This window comes from Ostrinia furnacalis, unplaced genomic scaffold, assembly GCF_004193835.3.
Source record: "Ostrinia furnacalis isolate ACB-3 unplaced genomic scaffold, ASM419383v2 OfSCF0817, whole genome shotgun sequence".
Lineage (NCBI taxonomy): Eukaryota > Metazoa > Arthropoda > Insecta > Lepidoptera > Crambidae > Ostrinia > Ostrinia furnacalis.
This window is the reverse complement of record NW_021131056.1, coordinates 18859-38877: the sequence shown is the minus strand read 5'-3', so window position 1 is coordinate 38877 and position 20019 is coordinate 18859. Positions and strand designations below refer to the sequence as shown.

The following is a 20019-nucleotide window of genomic DNA, read 5'->3' as shown; positions in this document are numbered from 1 at the left end:
GAACGAACGAACGAAAAATAAATAAGTATGAACCGTCTCTTAACGTCATTAACTTTGACTCTAAGGCTGAGCTGAGTAGAGTTGTACCGCCTTATTTTAACTGTGACTATAACCAGAACTGGGTTTTGTGTACTTATGTAGTTTGTCAGATTTGACGTTCGTTAAAATTAAAGTACGATGGTGTAACCCAGCCAAAATATATTTTTCAGAGATTTGCTTAAAAAAAAGAAGAAGAAGAACTATAAAGAATGTTATATTAACTAACATGTGATTTTCTTTCTTGTGGCTTTCTCCAAGATTCAATCTATTCTATTCCTATCTCTACAAAATTTTGGTGTATTGATCTTACTGTATCTTCGTCTATTACTCATCAGTACGTGATGGTACGTTTATTGAACACGTGTTCAAGTCTTTGTGGACGATAAATAGATTTCCTGCTCCAAATGAATGAATTATACGATGAACTATAAAATACAGAATGTCAGATGTCAGGCTTTTAATAAAGAGTTTGAAGTGTACTCAGAGATATTTTTTAGTCCTACTATCCTACTAATATTATAAATGCGAAAGTTTGGATGTCTGGATGTCTGGATGTTTGTTCCTCTTTCACGCAAAAACTACAGAATGGATTTTGTTGAAACTTTACAGTATTATTGTTCATAGCCCAGGCTAACATATGGGCTATAATTTATGACGATATGTGACAAACTAAATTTCACGCGGGTGAAGCCGCGGGCAAAAGCTAGTAGATAAATACGTAAATACTATTCGATAAACTAACGAGTAGAGTACTTACCTACAACCGAACCGTATTTTACATGGGTAATTTATATAGATAAATGTCATGTCATGTTATACTGCAGACCAAGAAATAATTTTTTTAATTGAGGAATTGCATCGCACTTTGTGGCGTTTCTGGGAGGCTTAGGTTCAGCAGTAGATAGTCATAGCCAGCGTGATTTTCTAAGCATATCATCCTAAGGTAACGTATCGTACACGTCGCGTTGCAATCGCACCATAGTCGCTCCACTGTCGCGCTCCAGTCGCGTCGCTTACGAGCCAGAGGCGTAATGATGTATCAACCACTAATAGAGGCGTAACCAGATCGCCTTCGCTCCAGTTACAATACAATGCTTTATTGCCCTATTGGTATTCAATTCTCTGACCTAAGGGAAACTATACCATGATAAGACGAAGAAAATAATATTCGAAGTCTTGACTTTCCAAGGACACGCCCTTATTGTCAGATTTCGTCTCGTTTTCGAGTCGAGAAATTATATTTTAAGTATAATTCGAATTTATTGAAATATTATGAATTTGAAGCTCAAATTGTGCTTGAATTCGCAATATGGAAGCAACGTGCTTCTTAGTTTTAGTGCGCTAGATCATTCACATTGGTTAGTATTTAGCTTATTGTCTAAATACTATAGTATTTCAACGCAAACATCGAAACACTGGCTGAGTTGCACCACCTAACTTCAAACTATGACTTTATCTGTGGGTCTAGACAAAGTGCAAATTATAATCGCAAACCAGTCGCAAAGTGGTCGAAAAGCCCCTTTTTTGTATGGAGTTTTGACGGATTCGATTTTCGATTCGATCAAAAAGTGCGTTTAGTCTAGGGGGGCTGGTGCTTTTTGTATGGAGTTTGACAGATTTTTGACGTTTGTCAAAGTTAAAGTAAGATGGTTCAACCCAGAAAAATGATTGATACTCATATGTAGGTAGTTACAAATACTAACATACGAGTAGTTTAGGTACTTATTTTCCTGAAATTACAAAATATGTGTCCTTTATAATTATTCATAATTCACATAGGTTTATAGTTACAAAACTCTAAGAAATTTCCTTACAAATGAACGTAGCTTCATTCACAAACGATTATGTAACATGAGCTTTGTAAGAAGTCCGAAGAGTTTTTGTCAGTTTTTTGCTGTCCAACTGTACAATACTAAATGTCAATCAAAAGAGGCAAGATCAAGGTAGAGTTTTAATTTAGTTTGCTTTTTATAACTTAAATAATGATGTAAAGATCGTAAGCTGTTTAAATAAGATCACGATATTTTTAAAACCGGTTTTGAGTCTCACTAATTATAAGGCTGTTGTTTATACGTTAATTAATATTAGGGCAATAAAGTTAATCATTGTTTAATTGCTTAGTGACAGTAGAGATGGGTGGTTACGCCCGTATTCACAAACATTACTATGAGGTCTCACAGTGCGCGTGGACGCACAGGGTGACACACGAACCAGTCACAGAGCTCTATTCAACGCTGTGCGTTCTAATTGCTGCTTCACTTAAGCAAGCATCGTTTGTGAATACGAGTGTTGGAGTATCGGTAATACTAATGCGGGTCTGACTTCAAATCCTATTGAGGACAAAAGTTAGTGTGATGAGATAACTGTCTAAACGATATGGATGTTGTGGTGTTTTTATCCCAACTAATATTATAAATGCGAAAGTAACTCTGTCTGTCTGTCTGTTTGTCTGTCTGTCTGTCTGTCTGTCTGTTACGCTTTCCCGCTTAAACCTCGCAACCGATTTTGATGAAATTTGGCATAGAGATAGTTTGAGTCCCGGGAAAGAACATAGGATAGTTTTTATCCCGGTTTTTGAAACAGGGACGCGCGCGATAAAGTTTTTCTGTGACAGACAAAATTCCACGCGGGCGAAGCCGCGGGCGGAAAGCTAGTAGAACCTATATTTTCGATATTTCAGCCCGGAGGTCTCTAGGTGGACCGACGATTTTGTGAAGGTCGCGGGAAGTACCTGGATGTCAGCAGCGTAGGACCGGTCGTTGTAGAAAGCCTTGGGGGTAGCCTTTATTCAGCAGTGGACGTCATTTGGCTGAAACAAATGAACAATATATTTCACCATAGCATAGAAAAAGGTTAATAATATGTTATTAGATTTGATATTACACGTCATATAGCCAGATATAATGATAGTATCTACTTCATCATCACCATTTCAGCCACAGGACGTCCACTGCTTAACATAGGCCTCTTCCAATGGCTTTCACATCGCCCGGTTGGTAGCGGCCAGCATCCAGCGCCTTGTAACAACCTTTTTGAATATCTATTCGTACTTAGAACAAGGATAATGTCCCATGAACCAAATGTGATACACAAAAAGTCCTATAGCGTATTCATGACGACATGATAGTGAAAAGGTTAATTACTTTTTTAGACAGAAACAATTGCCGCTATAGAATTGGTTATTCAACTTACGTACCGATAAAAAATAGAGCGACCGGTTTTATGAACTTGCATCACTTTATATTGCTTTAGATTCGAATTTACGATCGACTTTAATAACTTGATAATAAGGTTCAATTTAATCGTTGTTCGATTTTCACAAGCACATTTTTAATTTCTTTCTTTCTGATGCGGTTTTGAGCCGTATTTTAAAGACGATAGAGTTACAAATCGTCTGTGAGAGGCAGTAAAGTAGCATTGATTTACGATTGATTAGAGAGGACATCGACTTTTCGTTGGCTATGATGTGAGTAGGAAATTAATGGGGCTTTAGAAGGCTTTTCTGTAAGCTTCGATTAAATTAAGATATTCTATAGAGAAATGTTGGCCATGTGCTTTTTCTAAAGAAAAAACTTTGTAAGCACTATTTTTAATAGTCCACGCAAAAAAAGGAATTATGACTTTGTTTTTGACAATACAATTTTTCTTGAGGAAGTCGTGAGAGGCGACTTGGGGTTTCTTTTTGAAATCCACAACGAGCAAGCTCTTGGCCTGCATCTCACCTGATGGAAAGTGATGATCAGGCCGAAGGTGGAAGCCGGATTCCTCGACCACAGAGCAACTGTATCTTAACTCTAACTGCCGGAACAAAATGCTGTTAACATTGTTGTTATGGCGACAAACTTAGGTAAGATGATGGTAGCTAGCCAGGCGGACTTAGAACAAGTCCTGCCTCAGAAAATTCTGCCCCTACTGGGAATCGAACTTGAGACCCTTGGGTCTGAAGCAGACCACTAGACCACAGAGGCGAACATCAGGCCTTCCCAACCCTTCTAGCGAAGGGAATGTTTTCATTTGCTTCTTCCTTCTTTATTTTCGTTTTAAAATAGGAATAGCCTAAAGTAGCCACGTTCTGACAAGAGATCATGAATATTATAAATGCGAAAGTAAATCTGTCTGTCTGTCTCGCTTTCACGCCTAAACTACTGAACCGATTTTGATGAAATTTGGCATAGAGATAGTTTGAGTCCCGGGAAAGGACATAGGATAGTTTTTATCCCGGTTTTTGAAACAGGGACGCGCGCGATAAAGGTTTTCTGTGACAGGCAAAATTCCACGCGGGCGAAGCCGCAGGCGGAAAGCTAGTAGGAAATATATTTAAAAATGAATAGTCGAAAGTTACTTTAAGTCTTTTAGTGCCTAAGGCTTGGCGCTTAAATAGGCATAACATATCTTTCGAACCAATTAGCAATTTCCAACAACCAGCAATTAAAAATGCAAAGCTACCTGCGGCCATGCTTTATAAGGACCAATAAAACAGAAGCTGATTCTAAACTAGACCAATAACGAAGATTTTAACGATCATCGACTACCGATGCGATCTCGATTATTTGTTGTGGTTTGAAAGTAAAATTTGTGACATTGAACATTATTGAAAATTTTGTTCGTGCACCCCCAGTTTTTTCAAACATTTTTTTATAGAAGGTTTGCCAAATAAAAATTCAACATCTTGTTATATTTCCATCACATGAATGATGAGGTCTTTAAAAGTTTCTTGAGGATTTCAGCATGTCAAAAACACAGTTGAGAAATCAGAACTTCTCTGAGAAAAGGTGTTTGAGTTTCTACAGTTAAAGGCTAAAAGGCTAAGTAAGAATCCTTACTAAGCAAAACTTCATTAAACTTCCATCTCTTCTCTCATATAGCTGTCTGTCCAATTTTATAGCCACGATAGCCGAATCTATCCCACCGCCGCTCGACTATTGTGGTGAGCCCACTCGTAACACAAGCTTATTTAGCTTAACACGAGGACTATTAGTAATTTGGGCAATACAAATTGCTAATGATCTACTATATAAAAATAAGTCGGGTTTTCCTCCCTGACGCTATAGCTCCAGAACGCACGAACCGATTTCCACGGTTTTGCATTCGTTGGAAAGGTCTCGGGCTCCGTGAGGTTTATAGCAAAGAAAATTCGGGAAAAAGGGGTAAAACGGGATCCACGCGTACGAAGTCGCGGGCGGCCGCTAGTCTTTAAAAAAAATGAGCAGGTGGTCATCTCACGCGCATCAATTACGCCTCAATTGTTGAAAAGTGAATTAATAACTCAGAATACAGGCCTTAATCGACTTATCGAACATTATAAAACAACAACAACAATTCAGTGAGCACAGTCAGTTGTCGACAACAACAAATCGATGGTCTAAACCCGTCGTTGTAATGAGTGTTATAATCACAGATGTTATCCAGACTTTTGCATGTCAAACATCACCTGCTAGCTATTGTTTTGGTCCACAGCTAGAGGCAGAACAGACAGCTCAATGAGGGCTATCGTTTTAGCGCTCACCAGTTAGCGCTACTGTAGAGTAAGGTCCTGTCACTTGCTAGTAGCGAAGACAGTGGCACTAACTGGTGAGAGCTAAAGTGGTAGGAGGACTATTGCAATTGCACTCATCAAGATGGCGCCACTGTAGAGTAAGGTCCTGTCAATCGCCAGGGGTGCCAACTGTTAAGTATCAAAACGATAGCCCGCATTGTATTGAGTTCATTTTTGTTTTGATTGATTAGCAGTGTCTTTTATCATGCCTGATAGAAATAAATTACCATAGAAATTGAACATTTGACGCTTAACATAATTTTTAATTGTCTATGTCTCGTGAGCTTTGTATCAACCTTGATGGGTGCGCTTTAAGGCACAAAAAATTTTGCTTCTGAGTTCAAAGTGAGTCTTTAATCTTATTATTATGAGATTGAGGTAAACGCAGACTCAATACAAAAATAAAACCAGTAAGAGTCTAGCCAAATGCATGGAGATCCCTTAAGAATATTACTTTTGTCTAACGGAAATTTTTGTGTTTGAAAAGGCAGGCAGGTATTTGAAAAAAAAGAACATGTAAGATTGCAGTCTAGGGTGTACCCTGGACCACTTTAGCTGCCCATTAAGTGCCTGTTGTTCACTCTTTTACGAGTATTAAAGCTCAAAAACACAATATAATTACTTCATTCAGAATACGCGCTGTTAAGAACCTCTTAAAAAGCTTTTAACTATGTTCTCACAAACTTTTATAGCTTGACAGAGCATCAAAGGACTGGCGTATCTCAATTTACTTTGCTATTGTCTCACCCAGTCCCATGCGCCGATTACAATACAATACTCTTGTGAAATATGCGAAGAAATGTAGGACTGTGTTTATGCGGGGCCGGTCTTCATTAGACTTGCTATTTAGCCAATCAATCAAGATAAAACCATTAATTAAATGTTAGGAGCTAGACCGTCCTATATGTATACCTTACATCTAAATGATTAAGCAAATTGCTGGTAAAAGTTAAGTAAAAATACCTGTATTTTGTCCCAAAAAGTAGTGTCAAGCCGAAGCTCAGAGGTAGAGCATCACTAGGGCTATCGATATCTCCCCTATGTATGTTCCGCGATTTTTGATAGTTTTGATTTTTTAGTTTTTTTATTACGATTGCCTCCCGTACCAGTGGTACTCGCAAGTTCCTCAGTTACTCCGTGACCATGGCGCTTGTAACAGTGCCGAAATATCGGAAACTCAAAATTAAGGTACATGGTAGTAATAATAATTAGGATTCATGAATAACAGAACTTAATGTTATTAAGATGTGTGTGATACCTACCTAGGGTCTAGCTAGTAACCAGTGAGTTGCAACCTCTAATTTGTTAGGCTTTTGTGTCATAAAATTATATTAATCCTTATGATTTAACTTGACCATGACTATAGCTAAACTAACCTAACAGTGCCGTAACTTCCATCAATCTATATCATCTCTGGAACCCTCATTATCTATTCACCTCTGGATAACGGATAGTGATGTGCAGTAAACGTCAAAGTGACGGACGGCACGCCAATCCGCCTATACGTCAGCTGATTGGTGTGTCAGAAGCCGGTAATTGAAACGTATTATTATATTGTCTTGTAATAATAATACTTCGATGGATAGTCTTCATTATAGCGCAGGCAAAATGTCATAATGGTACATACTCGTATGTTTTCACTGTACTTAGGTTTTGATTTTTCAACTGTCAGAAAGTAAGAAAAATACTAAGCCAGTTGGTCTAGTTTGCAGTGCCTCACTATTCTTGCCTTTCTTATTGGTTTATTTTCAAAAAAATACTAGAAAAAACTCTACATTGAAATCAAACTGCATACTCGTCGTTTGTTTTTGATTTAGGTTCTGCTACATACTTAATATGAATTAATTCACAAGATTACCACTATCTTAGTAGAATCAGAATAAATTCACTGCTTTCATTTACTTACTTAGATAAGTACTTTCACTTTTTATAACACAAAGTAGCATCGCACGCGGATAGCAAAAATGGAAACTAAAATGTAACGTTGTTCTACTAAATATTATTAAACTCAAAAAATGAACTCTCACAGACGGGAATTGATCCCACGATCTTTCTCCACCTTTGACAGCTCCAACTACTAACTACGCAGAAATTGATAAAATTGGATGTAAAAAGAAAATATTTCTTTTTGTATGTTTGTAACTCTCAAAAACTAATCGACCGATTTCAATAATTCTTTCTTCATTAAAATGCTTCATTGTCCCTGAGTAACAAGCTATATCAGACTTTAATCTTATTTATATTCACGAGGGTGAAGGCACGGGAAAAGCTATATTCGATAAATTTTCGACCAGCGATTGAAATTCTTGGCTTATAAAAGCTCCTTTACACTACCACTGCTTCGGGACAACAAATGGGCCAGTGCTGAGAAGAAGCAGCGCAAGAAACTCACTATTGTCGGCCTCTTTTTCAAGGGTTTACATTATAAATACATTCGGCAAGTGCCGAGATGTGTAATTAGTACCTAATTAGCTAGAATTTCAACCACCAAGCTGTGGTTTGGCCATGTCGACACCTGTATCTTGTGTGAAGATCGCTCAGTATCCACAGCATGTGAGAACTGTTTGTATGCAGAAATGGTACCTAATTCTATACTGGTGCATGATTTATGTTGTATGAATTTTCCGGTAGAATCGTGCTAACAACTGAATACATCTCGATTATATTGCAACTCTAAAATATTACAACGTTCAGAAGGTAGAGATCAATTTGAGCTTGGGATATTCAGCTTGATGTACAACATATAGATCGTTTCATCCACGAAGACGCGCCCCACCATTCTTCCGCTAATGTTTGAGTGTTATCGGTACACGCTAAATTATCCATGAGTGCACACGCACACTACAATAATGACGCTCGGATTGCTCGGATCAAACTCCCCGCACCCCGTGCTTTCCTCGTACAAAAATTGGTGTTGCGCGTCTTCGTGGATGAAACGATTTATATGTGATTAATTAATTTATTTATTATGTAAATAGAGAAGTCTTAAACTACTCACACCATTTATAACGTAACATTTATACGTGTAGAAACACTCAGAAGCCTAATCAAATCAAAATACGCATTGATGTGTTTGATGGTCATCAAATGATGATATTAGTGCATTATTTTGCAACTATACTATACATAATATGTGATGATTCTTAGTCAACACTCAACACATTACTATTAAATTAGCTCGTTAAAACATGGCCACCATGTTGTAATCATTTAATTGTCACACAAATATAGGGTGGAACCTGATTTAGTATCCAGTAATTAGATGCATAGATCTGAAGTCCTGGTTCAGTTTAAGTACCTACTCTAGACACCAAGCCCGCGGCTTGTTGTCGGCGGTTTTGCACGTATTTCAATAGAAATAAGACGACAACTTGTATTTTCTATGACTTTTGACAGGTCTAAAGTCGACAACTCATGTCGGCGGTCTTCGGGTTTGGTGTGAGATTACATTATTCCAACATTATTAATATTTTAGCTAACCCAACAAGCAAAACTGCAAGATTTATGGTGGATATGGTTTCGCAGGATTAAGCTTCTTTCTAAATAATAAATGTTAATGTAAGCATAGGTTAAGATTCGTTCGATGGGACTGACATGTTTTCGAATAAAAGTCCCTAAATAAAAACAGATAAAAAAATCCGACATCGTTTATCTACACTCTGTATGGTTGAATCTTTAATTTACACATTTAACAACAAATAAAACGGTTAGTTTTAAAATGTACTTGACTTACTTTAATATTACAGACCATGAGACCACCACCATGTATACTCTTGTAATGTGATATACTTGTAGTGCCTCTTAATGTGGCAGACCATTTACAAATGCGCCGTAAGGTCGCAGGTTCAAGCCCAGTGAATGGTAACTAACTATTCAGGGTACCTGACATTAGTAATGCATATATCTTGGGAAATATCTTCCAGGCTTGACATGTATTGATTTTAGCATGAAGGTGAATGTAAGATTTATTCGAATTGTTGGTATTACCGGCATCAGTACAATTTATGTAATAATACCACAGAATAACCTACTCTTTTCCTTGTTTGAATGTTTTAGAACTTGAGTGCGAAAACTCACTTCATTTCATTTGGTCTACTGCAAGAGAACGACCCTCTCAAATGGAGGACTTGGTCTATACTCGTATTTCCCTCGTTAGTGAGTCTTGTTGGGGTTGGTGAAGCCTGATGTTGCATATTTAATTTTGTCCCTTCGTCGTTTTTTAAGACATCCACGGGGTGGGAGTGAGTGATCCTACTCTGCTGGAAACACACGGCATACAAAAGCGAGAAAACTACAATTCCAGTTAATTTTAATTTTGAGTTTATTTATGCTAAAGAGTCCTATAGGAAACCACACACTATACAAATGATTTGATTGCAACTCTACCTGACTGATTATAAACTTAGAACAATTGCTATCGACTCTTTATCAAATCATATCGAAAATATTTATTCAATTCTTTTTGACCAGTATTTGGCACTTATGACGGGCGATTCTAACTTTTTTTTTTTCCCAGGTGGCGGCAGTCGCATCAATGGCCTGAAACGATGTTCAGAACGGCGTCAGTCGAGGGCTCGGGGCCGAGGACGCCGCCCGCCTACGCGCCTCACCCGCCCTACGTGCCCCCTCGCTTCTTCCCGCCCAGGATCCGAGCGCCGCCCCCACAATACTGCTTCGACGCAGCACGCTTCGCCTCCGACGCTTCTAAACCACGCTACCTCGATGTGGAGCGCGAAAGGCTGGTCACAAGATGGCTGGCCGAAGCGAACGAAGCACTCGTCAGGCGTGACAGGCCTCCGAGGTACAAGCCTCGGTCTAGCGAACGAAGACCAGACTTTCTAGATAGGAGACCCAGTGCGCCGGAATGGGCTGACAACTTTCTTCTAGGCAGAAGAAACGGGTCCGTAGAACCTGAGGATGAAACTAGTGAACCTATGACGTTAAAAGAGTTTGTGGACAAGTTTTCTCTTCCGAGAGTGGTGAAGTTTGAGGGGGAGGATAGGCCAGTGCTGTTGTATAGAGTGCTGGAAGCCCACAGGAGGGTGGAAGCGGTCCCTCTGTCGGGGAAGAAGGGGAAACTGGTGGGGAAGCCGCTGTACATCCCTGATAGTTATGATGGTAAGTCCTAGAATTATTTGTTATACTCTTTTATGTACCTACTTCAAGCTAAGTAAAACCATATAAGGGCATTTCTCTGTAAGCTCGTACAGGTCCCATACAAATGCTGTCCTGGCAATTATTTTTAACATTTTCCATAAAACCGTGATCCGTTTCAAAGAAAATTGACTATTATTTTAGTTAGATAAGGAGTCCCACTGAAATTATTAATATTTTCCGAGTTATTAGCGATTTTCCAAGAAATCATGACAGGGGACTGTTAATTGAGACAGAGGACTGTTATACTTTAAGAAAAAGTCATTTTAAATTGATCAATTATTTATTATTTTATAGCAAATCAATAGTAAACAAAATGTCTTTATAAAAAATTAACAGAAATAACAACTTTCCTTAATAAACATTCATATCAAAAATTAACCTTAACCTCTGAGGCACTGAATTCCGAGTACCACCCGTTCCTGCTATTTCATCATCAAATCTTTGAGGGGAATTTGTGGTCAATTCAGGTTCAGCAGATTAAAGATTTTCCGTTATAATGCTCACAAGAACCACTGTTGCAAAAGCAGCTGACACTTTTCATTGTTAGTCATCAACATCATTACAGCACTGGACGTCCACTGCTGAACATAGGCCTCCCGCCCTCCCCCAATGACTTCCACATCGCACAGTTGGTAGAGCGGCCTGCATCCAACGCCTTCCTGCTACCTTTATGAGGTCGTCGGTCCACCCACAAGGTGGCTCGGTGTCGCTTGTCTCTCGCTGCGTTTTTCGGTACATGGCCTCTACTCCAGAACCTTGCTGCCTCATTGTTAGTGTTTTATATTTATTTGGAAAGCCGAGAATGGACCAGGAATAAATACTTGCGACCTGATGCACATATTTGTGCAATTTCAGGCAGAGGACTGTTGCCAGGGGACTGTGTATTTCGGCTAGATTTCACAATATTTACGCAAATGATGTTAAATAGTGTTTTAAGAATCTACCGATCAATTGAGACATAAACATTATATCAATTTATACTTTATTTAGAGATTATTAAGTAATTAACATGCATATTATGACTTACCAGAGGACTGTGTGTGGTAGCGATTCAAGCGCGTGTTCACCTCACAAATGACTCTCTGACCTTAAAAAAATAGGCATCTCAACGCCGCATTCGGCAAGGTTGCCTATTTTATAGCAATTGCATTTCATTTCACTCAAAAAAAACATCATAGCTATTATAGTTTTTTTATATTATGTATTTAAATTTTTGGCAGGGGACTGTATTAAAATTCTGGGGACAAAGTTTACAGGAGTTTACTAAATAAATAAAATTGGTAATGAGAGCTTGTTTTACGAAAATAATATAATTTTATTATTATTCTTTATGCTATGAGCTGCCAGATGTATGTAGTTTCAATATCTTCTTCGTAAATCTCATTTCTAGGCGGAAATGCAGTGATGGGGACAGCCAGGGGACTGTATTTTTCGGGCTTCAATCGAGTCTAGAAAAAAACTAAAAATAGTTATGGTTTTTAAAACAAAGGGCCCGTAAAGTTTTGGGGTTAAAGTTTCATTACGAGTGTGTTTGTTTAAAATATTTTAATTGCTTTTTGAAAAAATCGGCCGGGACAGCCGATTACGAGCTTACAGAGAATCGCCCATAAATCTTTACAAAATAATACCTACTGTAATGAATAGGCTCAAAAACTGCTGGACCGTTTTTAATTTAAAAATTCTTTCACCATCCGAAAGCTACATTATCCACGAGTAACATAGGCTAAATTTTATTTCGGAAAAAATAGGGTTTCGTAAAATATGTACCTAGATAATGTAGTCCACGCGTGCGAAGCCGCGGACGGAAAGCTAGTGTTGGTATAAAAATCTATCATGTCTGTTGTCATTAGGAATTAGACCATTAATTTTCTCATATTTGCAATCACATCTATAAAACAATTAATGTGTAAATATGTGCTCGTAAATCTGATAGCGAAAGAAACAAGATTCTAGTTGTTTTCTTTCTGAAGCATGCCAAACATAGAGGAAATGATATTTTACATCAACAGTAATCTAGGCCAAGATGAAGGCCGGACTTCTGATGTTACACATCAAATTCAAACAATTTGACAAGCTAAAGCCGTTAGTAGAAAAATGCCCTAGGGCATTAACATACCTTGACATTGATTTGAGCAGATATGGGTCTCTGTACGACATACACCTGATGTTTAACATTATCTAACAACCCCTCTGTGTGTTTGATAGAGATATTTGATGTTTGTTTTAATTCCCAGATAAGATGAATAATTTAAAAAGATCAATAATGTTGTTATAGATGACCTACATTGAACTGTCTCACCAATCTCATTGACAGGGGGATGCCACCATCGTTCAACTATGTAGATCCGGTATTGACGGTGGCGCCTCGTTGTCAATGTCACAGATAGGACAGTTCAGTATTTTAGATCTATAGTTCCATTTGGTACGATCTAAAAGATTTGAAAAATCTAAAAAAGATCTAAAAGCCACGACCACGAAAAACTTCTCATTTCAAACAACTTTGTCTCTCCAGGATGTCTGGAATAAATCGCTATCGATAAGACCGCCTGAAATGTGCCAGTTCATATGTAAAAGTAGTTGAATTTTTAATCTTTACCAGTTTTTATCGCACCCTAGACAAAAACTAGAAAAATAAAGAATGAAAATTAGGTATCTATGTAGGTTTATATCTATTCTAAAGCTAATCAATTTCAAATTACTGTAACCTTCAATCCAGTGTGGCCACAATGTTTGTGTTTTGTGACGAGCATGTAAATGGCATTTCAAATTACTAAAAAAGGCGCGTAGGAAGATAATATACCAGTGGGTGCGTAATGTTGGTTTTTAGATAAATTGGGTACAATTACACGATAATGGCTCTATACAGCTTATACAGGGTAACCAAAAAATTTTTCGTTCAAAGCTAAAATTTAGATTCTATATAAGGCGTATCTAAATAACTAAGCAACGTAGAATATACTTGAGGGATACACCTTGATTTAAGGAGTCTAAATGTAAGCTTTGAACGTCAAACCCCTGGCCACCCTGTATACATAAAATTTGCTCTTATCGTATGACTCATCAAGCATTTATCAACACTGCTCTTCAGCCTTAACTCTTTGATTTTAAGACAGCTCTTCATCAGGTCAATGATGCCCGTTTTTACCATCAATCACTAATTTTTAAGTGACCCCTATTGTAACACATAACAGGCATTTTGTTTTTATAGGGGTCACTTAAAAATTAGGGATTGATGGTGAAAACGGGCGTTCGTCTCTTCTGCAGGAGCACGACCCTGTCTAATTTACCAGAGGCAAATGGAGGATATGGCCTATATTCCCTACACTGACCAGTCAGGTTGGGGAGGCCTGTCGTTTCAGCCAAATGACGTCCACTGCTGGACAAAGGCCTCCCCCAAGGTTTTCCACAATGAACGGTCCTGCGCTGCCCGCATCTAGGCTCTTCCCGCGAACTTTACCAGATCGTCGGTCCACCTAGTAGGAGGCCTACCCACGCTACGTCTTCCAGCCCGTGGTCGCCACTCGAGAACTATCGTGCCCCAACGGCCATCGTCTCTACGAGCTATGTGCCCCGCCCACTGCCACTTGATTTTAGCAATTCTGCGCGAGCTATGTCGGTTACTCCTGCAGATCTCTTCATTTCTGATTCGATCACGCAGGGAAACTCCGAGCATAGCCCGCTCCATCGCCCTTTGGGTGACCTTGAGCCTTCTTATGAGGCCTGTGGGATATGATGCTCAACCACAATAAGGAAGCTAGATGTTAGTGCTTCCTTCCGAGCGGGTGTTATGCTCGGGGACCAAGGTCCAATTTACATCATCTTGGTTTGCCTATATATACTTGGCAGGATATAAAACTCCGTCACCGCGATGCAGGTTTGTATGAGCGGCGGAGTGTGCCATAGTGAAGTAGTAACAGCGCCATCTGTTGGTCACTAGTTTGTAGTGGCGTCGCCACAAGGCCCATAGTAAGGGGAGGCCTGATGTTCGCATATTTGTCCCCTAGTCACCTTTTACGACATCCACGAGAAGAATAGGTGCCCAAAGGGCTTAGTGTGAGTTAATCAAACGTCGTCACAAGCGAGCGCGTTAAAAAATATATGAAGATTTTAGTTCCGCTAGGGGCGTTGTACAATCCTTCATACATTTAATGTCACTTTTTACGTAGTCGACATCGATTTGACGTAAACTCACACTACGCCCTCTGTGTGCTTACCATGAGTTTACGTTAGATGTGCTCGCTAGCGACTGCGTAAAAAAATGTCATTAATTGTATGACATATTGTGCAGCGCCCCTAGCGGCTACTTTCAAGAAACAAAATCTTTATAGAGATTTTTGACGTACTCGCTAGCGAGCATACCTAACGTAAACTCATGGTAGGTACACTGTTCTATCTGTCCAAAACAAACGGCAATGGTGATACAGCTGATTTTTGCATTTCAACGACGGTACTTTATTTATACATTCCTAAGTGCTATTATCTAATAGTTAACAATAGCTCTTAAATGGTCCAATGATTACTCAGCAGCTCTGTGACATAATCATCTATAATGACTTTTCTAATGGCCGTTCATATCTCGCTAAAAGCTTATTTTAAAAGGCAAGCCTTTTTTAAAAAAGAAAGTCATTTATTGCCAACTAAACCACCTTTATCAATAGTTTAACATTGTGTACACTAATATTGAGTACACACGGTGTCCTCCTTATGTTGCCTTACAAGTACTCGTAGGACATATAAATGTGTAATAATCCACAAAGCTATTTAAGTAGATTTTTTCGAATTAAATTTTGCAAATATGTTTGCACGAATACCTGAAAACTAGTTATGCATTTGATTATTCACTACGAAATATTTAATGATATTTTAATTTATATGAACAATTATTGACATTTCATTTAAGTAGCAATCAGTATAAAGGTCGTTGCACTAAAGCTGTGATTATATCTTTATAATACTTAATTCGATAATCATATGTAATCGTTTATCCAATCAAAAAATCTTTTTCTCGCTTTAAAATGCTTTGAATACCCTATTAAAGTAACTTATACGACATTGAATGGCTCCAAATAGGAACTTAAGTTCTAAAGTGTCCACTCAAGACGTCCTAGATATAAGTTAATCACTAACAAAGTTAAAGATAGACACAGCGTAAACAGAACAGCCAGCTTCGTATTATCATCATCCTTACCTCATCAGGACAAATATTTAGTCTCCACTACAGAAACACAGGCTTGTCTAATTTACCAGAGGCAAACAAAGGACTGGGCCTAACTATATTCCCCACAGCTGGCCAGATGGGTTTGGGAGGCCTGATGTTCGCTTATTTGTCCCTTAGTTGCCTTTTGCAACATCCACCATGGTAAGATGGGGGTGGCTATAATGTCGGAACCATACGGCCACTGATAGCTTTTGTTTTACGCATATTATGGCAGATGATTCTTTTTTGAGAAAATCTTTAGAGGTTCAAACACTAGTCAGTAACAATGACATCAATAATAATATTACTGTCATTCCTGCGGTAAGGACATTGTAAATTTCCTTGATTCCAATGACTACACTGTCTACACATCACGCTGATAGTGTCTGGACCCTTTAAACAAATTCTTCTTTATCTTTTTTCAAATGTTTGTGTAGTTGACTTTTAAAATATCTTTTATACACAAAATGTTTTCCGAAGTGAGCTGTTTGCTTTCGCCGGGCTGTTGCATTGACCTTCCCAGTAATTGGCCGAACACAGTCCTCGTACACATCAATAAGTTTAATTGCTGCTCTTGTCCCAAACCATAATATCGACGGTACTGCTGCTTTATGGTTTCCGTGTCTCGAACTACTTCTGGTATTGATTTGTCACGATTTAGATAGATAGATAGTTTAGTTTGTCGGCCGTTTGGTGTAGTGGTTCAGTGTGCTTACCATGAGTTTACGTTAGGTGTGCTCGATAGCGACTGCGTAAAAAAATGACATTAATTGTATGACATATTGTGCAGCGCCCCTAGCGGCTACTTTCAAGAAACAAAATCTTCATAGAGATTTTTGACGTACTCGCTAGCGAGCACACCTAACGTAAACTCATGGTAGGTACACAGAACGGACTACTATGCCGAGAGGTCCCGGGTTCGATTCCCGGCCGGGCAGAAATTGAAATGATGAATTTTAATTTCTGTGACGGGTCTGGGTGTGACTATGTATAATATTTATATATTAAAAAAAAAAAGTATCTAGCTGGCGCTGTGTGAAATTGTCAAAAAAAAAAAAGATACTTCGATATTTCATATTTGAGTAATTAGAGGTTGGATGTAGAAGTTGATAATTGAAAGCATAGAGCTATTATGATAGATCATCATGAAGATTTTGGAAGAATAAAAGCTATTGTGCGAGTCGATACATCTCACCTGATAAAAATTAATGATCAGGCTGAAGGTCAAAATCGAGGCAAACTCCATCCAGCATCCTAAAGTCAACTCCACCAACGAACTTTAATAACGAAATAAAAAATTAAACATTTAAAAAGTATTCAATGAACAGGAGACATATTTTAATGAATATTCTCAAGAATCTTAAGGGCTAACTTGAAGTTCGGAACGGCCAAGTTAATTCTAATACTAATTTCTAGTTATTTGCCTTAACATAAACTATTTGCTATCCGTTAGACCCATGTACTACTATTTGTACTTATAGGTACGAATGGTAGGGTATTGGTCTCTACATCCCATTAGACTCGCGACCTGTAACCCGCTACCTGTCTATGGCCACCATCTATGTTCTCTCTAGATATAAGATGAACCCGAGTTTCGTACTTAACCTTCGATCGGCTGGAATATCCATACTAATAGGATTTTTGGTCGCCAAGAGCCTTGTTAATAATAATAATTATAATAATTTATTTATTTATTATATACTCCTGTTTACAATAATCTCTCTTAATCTAAGTACATAATGGAGCTTGAACAACATTATTATTACAAAGAGGTTAGCGTTGACAGCTGTACTAGTATACACTGTGTCACAGTTGCCAGCGTCTTCCACCCTAGGTTTATAACTATTTCAGATGTTGTTACATTATGATAATTATTATATATATCTATTTTTATATATAAAAGGAGAAACTGACTGACTGACTGACAGATCAACGCACAGCCTAAACGGCTATACGTAGGCACTTGAAATTTGTAAGGGACGTAGCTTAGGTACCGTAGAGGTGCACTAAGAAAGGAATTCCCGAAATTCCCACGGGAACGGGAATTAGCGGGAAAAACGGGATTCACGCGTACGAAGTCGCGGGCGGCCGCTAGTGATAATTATAATTTTGAAGTTAAAGTTGATTAATTATAAAGGCCTATTACATGAGAATAAAAACAAGCAAAAGCGAACTTTGAGTGAATAAGTGTGTGTGTATTTAGTGTGTGTGTGTGTGTGTGTGTGTGTGTGTGTGTGTGTGTGTGTGTGTGTGTGTGTGTGTGTGCGTGTGTGTGTGTGTGTGCGTGTGTGTATGAGTGTGTGTGTGTAGGGAGTATGGATCAACATCATTTATCATTGGTAAGCATAACTTTCTCCGTCTCCGAGTAGCTTAGACTTAAAAGCCAAGAGCAAAGTTTTTGTTTGCAGTTGTATGTGTTAAAGTGATACTTTGGGTGTTGAACAAGTTGAGGGTAAGATTATTCCGTCTCATCATTATTTTCTGCTTATTCAGTCTCCACTGCTGGAGCATAACCCTCTCTGATATGCCGGAGGCAAAAGGAGGAACTAGCCTACTCTCCTCACGTGGCCAAGAAAAAGGTTGCTGACTGATGCGTACCTATACTAAAACCTTTCTTTTCATCGAAACCCCTTACGAGTGTACGAGTAAATTACCAAATCCAAATACTTCATTTGTAATTCTTATTAATATTACGATGGACTTTTTTATATCTTGTTCTCTACATTATTCGTGAACCATTAGTACTCGTAGTATAGTAAGTTGAAAACTGTTTTAGTTTCGTGTAAAAAATAAACAAAATCATTTCACTATCATTCGATAATATTAGCAGGATTTCTATAGGTGTTAATAGAATATTTTTATTTCGGTATAATTCAATAGATATACTTAGTCGTAACAACGTACATACTTGTTACAAATAATTAGCATACATGTAAATAAAGACGTTAGTAAAACACGCCCTTATAAGGTATATCAATAACAAATTATCATAGCGTATGAGCTCGGCCTCGCGTACGCAGCGCCTAATGGAGGCTCCCACGCGAGCAGGAAAGCTGCGTGTGCGCAGGGCCGAAGACGCAGGGCTGCCTAAAATAATTATAAACCATCAAATACCGTGTATTATGTAATTTATGTAACAGCCAGTATGCCCCGAAGTGATGGTTAAGGCAAGCTATATTCACTTGAGATGTGTCTAAGTGCCCTTAAAAGGGCCTATAAGCCTATTATACTAACAATGAATATGAATTTGAAAAGAGCATAATTGCGAAAAGGACTAAGTATAGGACTTAATATAAATTTTATCTACAACTCCATTGAAACTGAAGTAGCTTCAAACAAATTGATTAAAGGACTTCAAAGGTTCTAAGATTATTAATATTCAGCAAGGAAGACATGAATCTGTTTTTCACTGTTGATTTATACCTACTTGAGAGTACCTCCTAGAATTTGTAATTAGTTTCATAGAAATAAATAAAGATTATCCCATTGATTATTTTATTTAATGGATATTACTACTGCATTTCAAATCTATGTTACTGACAACCCTAGATTTACGAGCATCAAATAGGCAGTTAGCAATTAGGCTACCGACTGCCCTTCGATATGGAGATTGCGCTAACAGCCGTCAGTCAAGCCGTGGCTCTTAAACGGCGTCAGTCAAGCCGCGGCCTTTGAGCCCTCTGTCAGTCAGGCCGCGTTTTTTGCGTGACGACTTGAAGGTCTAGGATGCTGTCCTTAGGATGCCCACTTTGCGATGGCAGGCACAGAAATAAATATGATCCTAGGCCTAAGTTATGTAGTGAATTTCAAAAGATTTCAGTTTATTTCTAAAAAAATATTAAGTAGCCTAGTACTACTAACAGTTATACTCGCGGCCGCCCGCGACTTCGTACGCGTGGATCCCGTTTTACCCCCTTAGAGGTGGAGTTTCGTAAAATCCTTTCTTAGGGGATGTCTACGTCATAAAATTTACCTGCATGCCAAATTTCAGCCCGATCCGTCCAGTGGTTTGGGCTGTGCGTTGTAGATCACTATGTCAGTCAGTCAGTCAGTCAGTCACCTTTGAGTTATACAGGGTGTCCCGTAATGT

At 38.4% G+C, this 20019-nt stretch overlaps 1 protein-coding gene across 1 annotated transcript in view; it reads left to right on the top strand.

The window, feature by feature from the left end:
* Positions 1–10704, top strand: part of LOC114350207 (uncharacterized) — a 60333-nt gene extending 49629 nt beyond the window's left edge. The window contains exon 2 of the mRNA XM_028300914.1: positions 10092–10704. Coding sequence (XP_028156715.1) covers positions 10123–10704 — 582 coding nt within the window. The 5' untranslated portion in view covers positions 10092–10122. The remainder of the gene's footprint in view (positions 1–10091) is intronic.
* Positions 10705–20019: the final 9315 nt, after the last annotated feature.